Source organism: Malania oleifera, chromosome 12 (genome assembly GCF_029873635.1).
Source record: "Malania oleifera isolate guangnan ecotype guangnan chromosome 12, ASM2987363v1, whole genome shotgun sequence".
NCBI classification, from domain to species: Eukaryota; Viridiplantae; Streptophyta; class Magnoliopsida; order Santalales; family Ximeniaceae; genus Malania; species Malania oleifera.
The window spans coordinates 54,080,670-54,092,835 of NC_080428.1; the positions used below are offsets into that span (position 1 = coordinate 54,080,670).

The following is a 12,166-nucleotide window of genomic DNA, read 5'->3' on the forward strand; positions in this document are numbered from 1 at the left end:
ATTGTTGAATCGTTGGACCAAGCACAGGTTGTTGCTTGGAGAAGTTTCTCTTCCTGAAAAAGAGAATGATTTTTAAGGTTTTTGTTCCACCTGGAAGAAACAAGGTATAGTGAAATCCTTAGGTGGTTGATCTAAGGCGAAGACGTAGGCTGGGGTAAGCCGAACCTCGTAAAAACAATGGTATCACTCTCATTCCCATACTCTCTTTTAAATTTCAGCAAAGATATAAATTGCGTGGATGTTGTAATTCTTTCAATTATAAAAATAACGGACATTAGAAATTAAATAAATCTACACCTAATTTGTTCTTGGGCTTGCGAAAACCGAAAGGGAATACGTTGATTAATCGATAGTTTGCGGAAACCGTAAGGGAGTACGTTGATTGGTTAACAACACAAAACCTATTAGCTAAAGATTTATTTAAATTCTGATTTTTAAAAAGGAATTGAATGTTATTTTAATCTTCAAAGGCCAACTACAGGATTTGCACATTCATATACAGGACTGTTGAATATTGCAAAGCTAATTACTTGTATGGTGTTTGTTTGGCTTGAATTAGCTGTGTATGTTGTGTTTGCGGATTGAATAGAGGAAGTAAGAGTTTGTGCGGATTGCCTAATCAATAAGAACAAAAGAAATCTTTAAAGGATTGTAAGAAGTCTAGAACTTGTAAAAAGACTCTTAAGGATAATTTTTAAATATCCCAATTCACCACCCCCTCTTGGGACTACACCTTAGGATTCAATTGGTATCAGAGTCAAATTATAGCAAAACCTAATAAGTAGCTATATAAAGATCAAAATAGAACAAATAGGAGTAGCTCCCTTTGGTGAGGGTCAATCCTCAACTAAGCCATCCATTTTTTGTGGACTAAATTATATTTTTTGGAAGCAACAAATGAGAATCCACCTTCAAACAATGGATTGGAAGGCATGGAATGTTGTTACAAATGGAAATCTAATTCCTACTAAACTAGTAGATGGAAAAGAAGTACCTAAAGAAGATAAAGGACTAATCGAATCAGATTAAAATGCTGCAAATTAACTCAAATGCAATAAACGTCTTATACTGTGCATTTGGTACAAATGAATTCAATAGTTTAATAGCGTGTCAAACAGCTAAAGAGATTTGGGATAAATTAGAAGTAACCAATGAAGGCACGGTAGATGTTAGGGACAATAGAATTGATATGTTAACTAGTGAATACAAAAGCTTTTAGAATGAATTCGGATGAATCTATAACAAGCATGTACACTAAGTTTACACATATCATAAACTCACTAAGTGCCTTAGGAAAAACATATTCCACCCATGAGATGATCCGCAAAATTCTAAGAGACTTGCACCTATTTGGGAACCAAAAGCCACAGCAATAACGGAAGGGAGAAACCTTAAAACCACTTCTTTAGATGAACTCATAGGATCTCTTTTAACCTATGAAATGACATCGAAAGAAAGAAGCACTGAAAACAAAAACAAGAAGTCTATAACTCTAAAAGCCTTGAAAGAACATTCAAGTGAAGAAGATAATGAATCTAGTGAATTAGAAGATGAAGACTTAGCTCTCATAACTAAAAGACTTAAAAAATTCTTGAAAAGAAACAAGAAACTCGCTAGAAAATTCAATGGATCAAAAGCTGAAAGAGGTGAACGTAATAAAAAAGAATACAAAAGCAAAAATAATCCTCCCACTTGTTATCACTATAAAAAGGTCAGGCATATCAAGCCAGAATGCCCACAACTCAAGAAGGAAAAGAAGAAAAAGAAGCCTGCAATGAAGGCAACTTGGGATGACACAAGTTCGAATGAATCGGAGAGTGAGTCAAGTGATCAAGAAGTAGCAAACATGTACTTCATGGCACATAATGAAGAGGTAAACTCTTATTACTCTCTCTCTGAAGATTCGTGTGATGAATCTTGTAGTAATTCGTGTGAAAGCATGCCCTCTTACAAAGAACTTCAAGCTAAATTATTCTCTCTACATAACAAGTTTATTAAAGTCTCAAAGAGGAACATAAGCTTGAAACAACAAAACGAAACACTTAGAAATCAGCTTGAATCCTCAAAACTTATTGAAGAAGAAAAAGACTTAAAATTTGAAGAACTTGAGAAGAAAAGGTCATCTACAATTTTACCAAAGGTAAAGATAACTTCGAAAAAATGGTAGGACAACAAAGGATGGCAAACAACAAAGAAGAAATTGGTTACAATGGAGCACCTCCACCAAATAAAAGAAAGAAAAACTTGTTTATGGGATAAATCAATCTAAACATTATACAAGCACTTCATCAACAAATATTTATGAGCACTCCACTTGCTACATGTGTAAAAATAAAGGACACATAATGTTTAATTGTCCACTTAAGAAAAAGTACATTAAAATAAAAAATAAGTGAAAGATAAATGCTAAAACTAGACAAGATTTAAAGAAAGTTAAGGTGGTTTGGGTTCCAAAAGTAACAACATAAATCATTTCTTGTAGGTTTGCTTTAGAACCACTCCGTCTAAGAATAAATGGTACTTGGACAGCAGTTGTTCAAGGCATATGACAAGAGATAAATCTAAGTTCACTTCTCTCACTCAAAATGATGGAGGATTTGTAACCTTTGGTGACAACGCAAAAGGTAAGATCATTGGAATTGGTAAAATAGGTAAAGACTCTTCACTTACTATAGATGATGTTTTGTTAGTAGATGGTCTAAAGCATAATTTACTAAGCATTAGTCAACTTAGCGACAAAGGATTCGAAATAATATTTAAGAAAAACAAATGCATAATTCAAGATTCTAAGGATCAAAAGACACTATTCACTACACATAGAATGAACAATGTATATTGCATAAACCTTGATAGCTTGATTTCTCAGGATATAACTTGCTTAGTGGATATGAGTGAAAATAGTTGGCTTTAGCATAAAAGGCTAGGAAATGCAAGCATGGAACTTATATCCAAGCTTTCTAAAAAAAATTTAGCAAAAGGCTTGCCTAACACCAAATTTGTCAAAGATAAAGTGTGCGATGCATGTCAACTAGGAAAACAAATCAAGAAAAGTTTCAAAAAGAAGAAACATATATCAACTAGTAGACCCCTAGAACTCATACACTTAGACTTGTTTGGTCCTACTAGAACTCAAAGCCTAGGAGGAAAGCAATACGCCTTCGTAATTGTTGATGATTACTCAAGATACACATGGGTATTGTTCCTAACTAACAAGGAGGAAGCTTGTTACTTGTTAATCACTCTATGTAAGAAGCTTCAAAATGAGAGAAGGTATAATGTCTCAAATCTTAGAAGTGACCAAGGAAGAGAGTTTAAGAATCAAGGCGTTGAAAAATTTTGTAATGAACATGGCATAAATCACAACTTTTCAGCACTTAAAACCCCACAACAAAATGGAGTTGTGGAAAGAAAAAATAGAACCCTTCAAGAAATGGCAAGAACCATGCTTAATGAAAATAACTTACCCAAGTATTTTTGGGCTGAAGCTGTAAATACAGCTTGCTATATAATTAATAGGGTTTCCATTAGATCAAGCCTAAACAAGACACCCTATAAATTATGGAAAGGAAGAAGGCCTAACATAACTTACTTTCATGTCTTTGGATGCAAGTGTTTCGTATTCAATAACAAAGACAACTTAGGAAAATTTGATGCTAAATCGGATGAAAGTATTTTCCCAGGATACTCCACAAATACTAAGGCCTATAGAGTCTACAACAAAAGAACACTCGCCATAATTGAATCAATTCACATAAACTTTGATGAATCTAACCCTTTTTCAAGAGAAGTCAAAAATGAAGAAAAAGATGAAATGTTCAAAAAGGAGGATGAGATAGAAATCAAGGAAGAAAAGGAAATAAATGAAGAAAACTCAAAAAATGAACTTATAGAAAATCCAGAATTACCAAGAGAATGGAAGTATAAGAAAGATCACCCTCAAGAACAAATTATAGGTGAACCATCTAGAGGTGTAACTACTAGATATTCTCTAAAGAACCTGTACAATCACTATGCATTCCTATCTTAAAATGAACCTAAAGATGTTGAAGAGACCCTTAAAGATGAATCTTGGATAATCACTATGCAAGAAGAATTAAACCAATTAGAAAGAAGCAAAGTATGGCAATTAGTACCCAAACCTGAAAAACATTCGACCATAGGTACTAAATAGGTATTTAGAAATAAAAATGATGAAAATGGTATAATCATTAGAAACAAAGCTAGACTTGTAGCAAAGGGGTATAATCAAGAAGAAGGGATAGACTATGATGTAATATTTGCCCCTGTAGTTAGAATGGAAGCTATTAGAATGCTATTAGCTTATGTTTCCTACAAAGAATTCAAGTTATACCAAATGGATGTCAAAAGTGCATTTTTGAATGGGTATATTAAATGAAGAGGTATATGTTGCACAACCCCCTAGTTTTGAAGATATTGAAAATCCTAACCACGTATTTAGACTAACTAAGGTCTTGTATGGATTAAAACAAGCCCCTAGGGCTTGGTATGAAAGACTTAGTGGATTTCTAATTGAGAAGGGATTTTCAAGAGGAAAAATAGATAGTATCTTGTTCATTAAAATTAAGGAAGATGACATACTTTTAATTCAAATCTACGTAAATGATATAATATTTGGCGCTACAAATGAACATCTATGTAAAGAATTTGCAAAGTGTATGCAAAAAGAATTTGAAATAAGCATGATGGAGGAATTAAACTGTTTTCTTGGGCTTCAAATCAAACAAGCAAAGAATGGTACTTTTATAAGTCAATCCAAATACATAAAAGAAATGATACAAAAATTCGGTATGAAAAATAGTAAACCCATAGGAACATCTATGAACACCACCATCAGCCTAGACAAAAATGAAAAAGGAAAATCCACAGACACAAAGCACTATAGAGGTATGATTGGAAGTCTATTATATCTAACAGCCAGTAGACTCGACATAATGTTTAATGTGTGTATGTGTGCCCGTTTTCAATCAGCACCTAAGGAATCACACCTAATAGCTGTTAAGAGAATCCTAAGATACTTAATAGGCACTATGGACTTAGGGCTATGGTATCCTAAGGACGCTGGTTTTGAAATGATCAATTATTCAAATGCGCCCTATGCTAGTTGTAAAATAAATAGAAAAAGTACAAGTGGCACATGCCACTTCTTAGGAAGATCTTTAGTTTCTTGGTTTTCTAAGAAACAAAATTTCGTGGCTTTGTCAACTGCTGAGGCTAAATATGTTGCAGCCGGTAGTTGTTGTGCACAAACACTATACATGAAACAGCAATTAAGAGATTTCAATATGAAATACACACTATAACAATTAAGTGTGATAATACGAGTACGATCAACATATTTAAAAATCCTATTTCACACTTAAGAACAAAGCACATTGACATAAGACACCACTTCCAAAGAGATCATGTTCAAAAAGAAGACATCATTATAGAATTCATCAACACAAATGATCAATAGGCTGATATCTTCACTAAACCACTCTCAGAAGATAGATTCATAACCATTAGAAGAGAACTTGGTTTACTACATAGTAGAGAAACTAACTGAAAGGACAAACTTAAAGAAAAATCTACAGTCAGCCAACTAACCTAGGGCCTGTTTCTTTGTGTGTTCTAAGAGTGTTTTGGAGTGTATTTTGATGTGTTGTATGATACAACACTTAGCTTGGTTGCTTTCATTGTTTCTTGACAACTAGACAATGCTAATGTGATTTGCAATATGCTACATGGGTATGTTTTAAAATTGGTACCTTAAGTTCTTTAAATACAATGAAAATATTAATGATCTATGGCTCACTATACTTGTTTGTAAACCTGAGCTTAAAGTTACTAAGTATGATTTAGAAACATGATTGTTAAAGTGTCTTGACCATGTATGCTTATAACGGATCACTTGAATAAATGAAAAATTGGCATCTATGAGCAGTGCATGATATGGTATCAACATTAGTATCTAAGACATATATTGGAATCCATAAATATATCAATTGATATTACTTGGTATTTGAGCAGTACAGCATAATTATGAGCATGTAATGATATTGATAATATTGTCATGATCTTGGATTTGAATGATGAAATATGAATACCAAATATGAAAACCTGCATGACTATTCGACTATTGTAGCACACTATATATACTATATTGAAATATATTGAGAAGTGTGTGGCCATACATTCACTTGATTTTTGTTTACCCTTTTTGATTGATGTCAAAAGGGGGAGTAGTAGTTGAGCAAAAATTGAGCATGATATTTGAGTATGTTAAGCATGATATTAAAAATTGAGCATTGAGCATTGAGCATTGAGCATGATATTGAAATATTTGAGCATGATATTGAAAAATTCAAGCATGAAGATATGTATCAAAAGGTAGAAGAAGAAGTACATGATATTGTATGGTATCTATGATGAGTATGATGAGCATGATATTGTATGATATTGAAATTGGTCTTGAAACTACAAATTGTTAAAATGATGCTTATTGTAAGGGGGAGTAGAATAATGCTAATTGTAAGGGGGAGTTTTTTTTTAAGGCTTACTCATATTTTTGCTCCTCATTTGTCATCATCAAAAAGAGGGAGATTGTTGACCTAACTAGACTTTTTAATCTTGTTTTGATGATAACAAAATGAATGATGCTTTAACATGTGTTGTCGAGTGGTTTTATTTCAGGTCTAAGTAAAAGGACACTCACGATTAATCATAGAAGTAAATTGGAGATCAATATCAATCAAATGAAAGCTCCTCAGTATATTAAAGCATGAACAACAAGTGAAGAGCTTAAAGGCCAAGCAGATCTTGAAGTCAAAAGTGAATCTCAAGAGGCTGCAAGACTTAGTGATTAAGGAGATCATACTTAGAGGGATATTTGTAAGTACTTCAAAGTCATTACTATTTAAATATGTGAAACTCCTTAAGATACAAAGACTTAGAGACTAACACTTGAAAAACTCTTGGAAATGTTTTTAAAAAGTTACAACTAAGTTTTTTAAGTAAACTAGATTTTAAAGAAATCAAAAATTGAAAGATATTTGGAAAAGAGGTTTGCCCAGTCAGCTGACTTGTTGAACTAAACATACCCAGCCGACTGACAGTACCCAACCAACTGACCAGTTTTGAACGTGGTTCAGTCAGCCGATTGACAGGAAAACTTCAGTAAAGTTAACTGTCCAACCGACTGACTCAAATGAGTTGAAAATGCCCAGCCGACTGACTATTTTGAACGTGGTTCAATCAGCCGACTGACAATTTATCAGAATTATTTTTTAAAAGTCAGAATGGTGTCAGCCACTTATCCAGCCGACTGACTAGTGCAAAAATTGACCCAGTTGAGTGGGTCAACTAACTGACTCTGCGGGGAATTTCAAATTTCAAACTTACGAGAAATTTTTCAAAATTGATTCTCTGAATTAATATTTTGAAAAGTTACCTAAATGATCTGTATTAAGTGAGGAAACTTTTCTTCAAAAAGGTCTATAAATACCTCCCTTATTCAATGGAAAAAATACAAGCTACACAAAACATACAAGCAATATACAAACAAGCAATACACGATTTCTATGCAAAAATTCTCCTAAAGTTTTTTCTTGCTCACATCTTTTTGCTAGGGGAAAACTCTACAAAACTACTAAATTGAAAAACAAGGGATTGGTTCTAAGTTGCATCTAGAATCCTTTTAAGAACCATTGGTGACTTCTAAACCTTAAGCTTCACATTTTTCTATTTAGTTTTGGTTTTGAAGTACGATTTAGAATTTAACTTGTACAACTTGCTCTGTGTTTTGAGAGTGTTTTTGTACGCAGATCCATTTCTCTCTACTTGATCTTTGATGGTTCAAGGCATTGTTGAATCGATGGACCAAGCACAGGTTGTTGCTTGGAGAGGTTTCTCTTCTTGAAAAAGAAGGTGATTTTTGTAAGGTTCTTGTTCCACCCAGAAAGAACAAGATCTAGTGAAATCCTTAGGTGGTTAACTTAAGGCGAGGATATAGGTTGGAGTAAGCTGAACCTCGTAAAAACAGCGGTATCCCTCTCATTCCCTTACTCTCTTTTAAATTTCAGCAAAGATATAAACTGCGTGGATGTTATAATTCTTTCAATTATAAAAACAACAAACATTGGAAATTAAATAAATCCACACCTAATTTGTTCTTGGGCTTGCGAAAACCAAAAGGGAGTACATTGGTTAATTGATAGTTTGCAAAAACCGTAAGGGAGTACGTTGATTGGTTAACAACGCAAAACCTATTAGCTGAAGGTTTATTTAAATTCTGATTTTGAAAAAGGGATTGAATGTTATTTTAATCTTCAAAGGCCAACTACAGGATTTGCACATTCATATACAGGGCTGTTGAATATTGCAAAGCTAATTACTTGTATGGTGTTTGTTTGGCTTGAATTAGTTGTGTATGTTGTGTTTGCGGATTGAATAGAGGAAGTAAGAGTTTGTGTGGATTGCCTAATCAATAAGAACAAAAGAAATCTTTAAGGATTGTAAAAAGTCTAGTACTTGTAAAAAGACTCTAACGATAATTTTTAAATATCCCAATTCACCCCCCCTCTTGGGACTACACCTTAGGTTTCATAAATAATTGGATGGGTAAGGGATATCTACAGTTCAAATCTTTTCAATCATAAAAATGCATTTAACTTGGGAAAAGTAAGTTGATTTATATCAACCACATGGCATCACTTCAATATGAACAACAATGCGCCTAGCTATAGGCCTCTTTTTTAATTAACAAGAAGATTTTTAATGTGTATTGAAAGTAATTGTAAGTGAATAGTATTGAGTAAATATAATTAAAATTCTCTAGATTATTTGGATTCATAAATAGATATATTTTAAAAGAAGGAAGTTAAAGTAATAGTTAGAAAATATCTACTATTGACTGTTGTTTGTATGTTATTTAAAACAAATTGATAATGCATAGTTGTAATAATGATTTCTAAATGCTTTAGTTAATTTATAGAATTGCTATACAATCTAAGACATTATCTTTTCTTTAAAAAACTAAAAATGACAGAAATAACATATTTGTCTAATAGATTTTATTTCTAAATTAAAATTTTAAAATAAGGTCCAAAACACTTACCAAGTTCTACAAGAAAAAAATTAAATTTCATCATAAGATTAAATTATAAATTATTATATTTTATTTAAACTTTTGATATCATCATATAGTAATTCTAGTGTAGTCTAGATATTTATCAAACATTTGTAGTAATTAGACTTAATTTGAATCTGATGTTTATAACATATATCACAAATAGATCTTATTTTTTCTTAAAATTGAAAATATAAAAAGAAAAGATATTATTATAGATCAACAAGTGATATGAAACCATCCTTACAGGCATTAAAAAAATAGAAGCTATGCCAAGCTATTATGTGACGGATATATGTAGACATTGCAGACATTTACAAGGGGGCATTGGCATGGATTATCATTCCTGAGAATGTGGCCTCTAGCATGTTGGATGCCCTCGTTTAAGAGACAATGTATGTTGGATGCCCACGTTTAAGAGACAATGGGAATGTTATGCGGCAGGCATGTAGTATCTCCTACAACTGCAAATGTATCCACAGGCCAAAAAATGGGTATTTAAAATCCACCTTTCCTTCAAGATATATTGGATCCCCAAGCAGTCAGCAATCAGTGCCATATCTACAAGTTTCCAAATTTAACTATTCATGCTCAGTAATTGAGCCTCCCCGCCAAGTCAATCATCCAATCACCCAAAACCTCTCATCACATTGGTTAGAAACTAAAACTCCACAAAACCCACTTCCATTACAGCTTCAGCGACAAAACTAGTCAAATAACGGACCAACCAACGGATTTCATACCCAAGCCCAAAATTGATAATCTGGCATAGAAATATATATTCAAATGGAATACTAGTGCGCACAAGTTGACCATATACACAACATATACTAACCCCAAGCTCTTCTTCTTCGCACAGATCAAGGTGCGCGTTGACAGCCTTCTCAGAAAGGGCGGGGAAGAACTTGAAGAACCTGGGAATGAGCTGGGCAGCTAATTGCTTAGTCTTGATGCTGTTCTTGGCCACGCTGATAATGCCCTCATAGTCCTTCGCATTCTGCAACAAATCAAACACCACTGGGCACTCGAACTCGATGAACAGTCAAAAACCCTAGAAATGGAAACAGAGCCCCCCACAGAATCCGGGAATTACAGACCTGGGACTTGTCCTTGGCCTCGTTGAGGCGCTCCCCGAACTCGTAGAGCTTCTCGATGTCCTTCGCATCTTCCGTCATCGGGGGAAGAAGCTGCTCAATACAATTCAACAATTCACAAAATGGGTAAGACCCGAGAGCGGAGAATTGCAGAGTTTTGATGCAGAGAAGGTTTTTATTGTGGGGAGGCGTGCGTGGGCAGAGAAGGTACGAGGGTTTAACACAGTGAGTCAGTGACGAGAGGAGAGAGTGAGAAGTGTGGGGTATGGAACCGCAAAGGAGGAAGCTTGCAGGAAATTCTTCTGCAGGTTGGATGGGATGGTGAAGAAACGTCCGGACTTACGATATGGCCGTTTATTTGGGCCGTGGACCTAAATATTAGGGCTTTTTGGTGCTGCAAAATTGCTTTCTTTCTCGAACGCCGAACAAAATATTATGTGAGAGAGAGACTCTACACGTACTGTGGGCCTGTGGCTGATATTTTTTAATATAATAATTTTAAAGGATTGATTTTTTAAATTTTTTATATTTTTAAATTTATTATTTTTAGAAGATAATATATAATTAAAAAATAATAAAATTTTATACAATTTAATTCAAATTTTAGAAGAAGAAATCATTCATTAATTACTTACTCACAATTTTAGATATTAGAGCAGTAAATAATTTATTAGTGAAGGGGATAAAATGACTAAAAATTTTGACAATCCTTAGCTTTTATTTGGGAGCATAAATTCTACATTTTGAATTTGAATTTTTACGGATTTAGATATTAAAAAAAATAGTATAAAAAAGTGTCTTATGTTTCTTTTAAATTCACATAAATCTAAATTTAATATCCGAAATTTATGTCAAATACTATCTTAGACTTTTCTTATTAATAACTACCCATGAACACACTATGCGTATGCTCTACAATCCTAAATTTAAGTGAGATAGTGGGGGAGTTAAAAATAATGGATACTACAAAAAATAAGATTATTAGTAAAGAATCAAAACTGTCGCTAAAAATCACAAAATCTTCACTCATACTATTAGTGATGGTTTTACAAGTATTAGCGACAGTTTTGAAATAATCGTCATAATTATGGTTACTAATAATTATTAATGACAAATTTTAAAAACGTCACTAATAATAGAATATTAGTAAGGATTATAACCGTCACTAAAATCCTAACACCGTCACTATAAATTCTACATTGGTTCCGCTAAAAATAGTCACTAATAGTAGAGTATTAGTGACAGTTCTAAAACCGTCATTAATAGTAAAGTAATAGTGACAAATTTTAAAATCGTCACTACTTGTTGCTTGTAGTGACAAATTTGAAAATCATCGCTAATAATAAAGTAGTAGTGACGAATTTCAAAATCGTCACTAATAATACGCTATTAGTGACGGTTTCAAAATCGTCATTAATACTTAGGCTTTAGTGACGCTTTTGAAATTCGTCACTAATAGTTGCTAATAGTGACGGTTTTGAAATTCGTCACTACTACTCTATTATTAGTAACGATTTTAAAATCATTACTAATAATTTAAAATTATTATTATTATTTTTAATCATTAATTCTTATAAAAATCTATAATTACATTTTCACATGCATAACATTAAACCATAATTACAAAAAAGTTCATAAATTATTAAAAGTTCTAATTTAAATTCAAAATTCAAATACAAATACATTATAGAAATTCAATTAAAATACAAAAATTCCATTTGTTCAGATAACAAAAAAATTCAAAATTCAAATACGAATACATTATACAAATTCAAATTAAAATACATAAATTTCATCTGTTCAAATAACAAAAAGAATTAAAAAAAATTAAAAGTTGCATCTGACTATAGTACATGACATCATACTAATATTGTGAGTGCCGCAAACCCTACAAATTAAGAATTATAAAAAAAAATTAGTGTATGATTTTTGAACATATATGTAT

General features: G+C 32.7%; 1 protein-coding gene across 1 annotated transcript in view; it reads right to left on the reverse strand.

Annotated features, from left to right (window-relative positions):
* The window catches only part of LOC131143714 (apoptosis inhibitor 5-like protein API5), a 45,771-nt gene extending 35,107 nt beyond the window's left edge, over nt 1–10,664 (reverse strand). Inside the window, exons 1-2 of the mRNA XM_058091982.1 lie at nt 10,225–10,664; nt 9,963–10,124 (exon numbers count right to left, since the gene is read on the reverse strand). Of these exons, the coding sequence (XP_057947965.1) occupies nt 9,963–10,124; nt 10,225–10,302 (240 nt within the window). The 5' untranslated portion in view covers nt 10,303–10,664. The remainder of the gene's footprint in view (nt 1–9,962; nt 10,125–10,224) is intronic.
* Nucleotides 10,665–12,166: the final 1,502 nt, after the last annotated feature.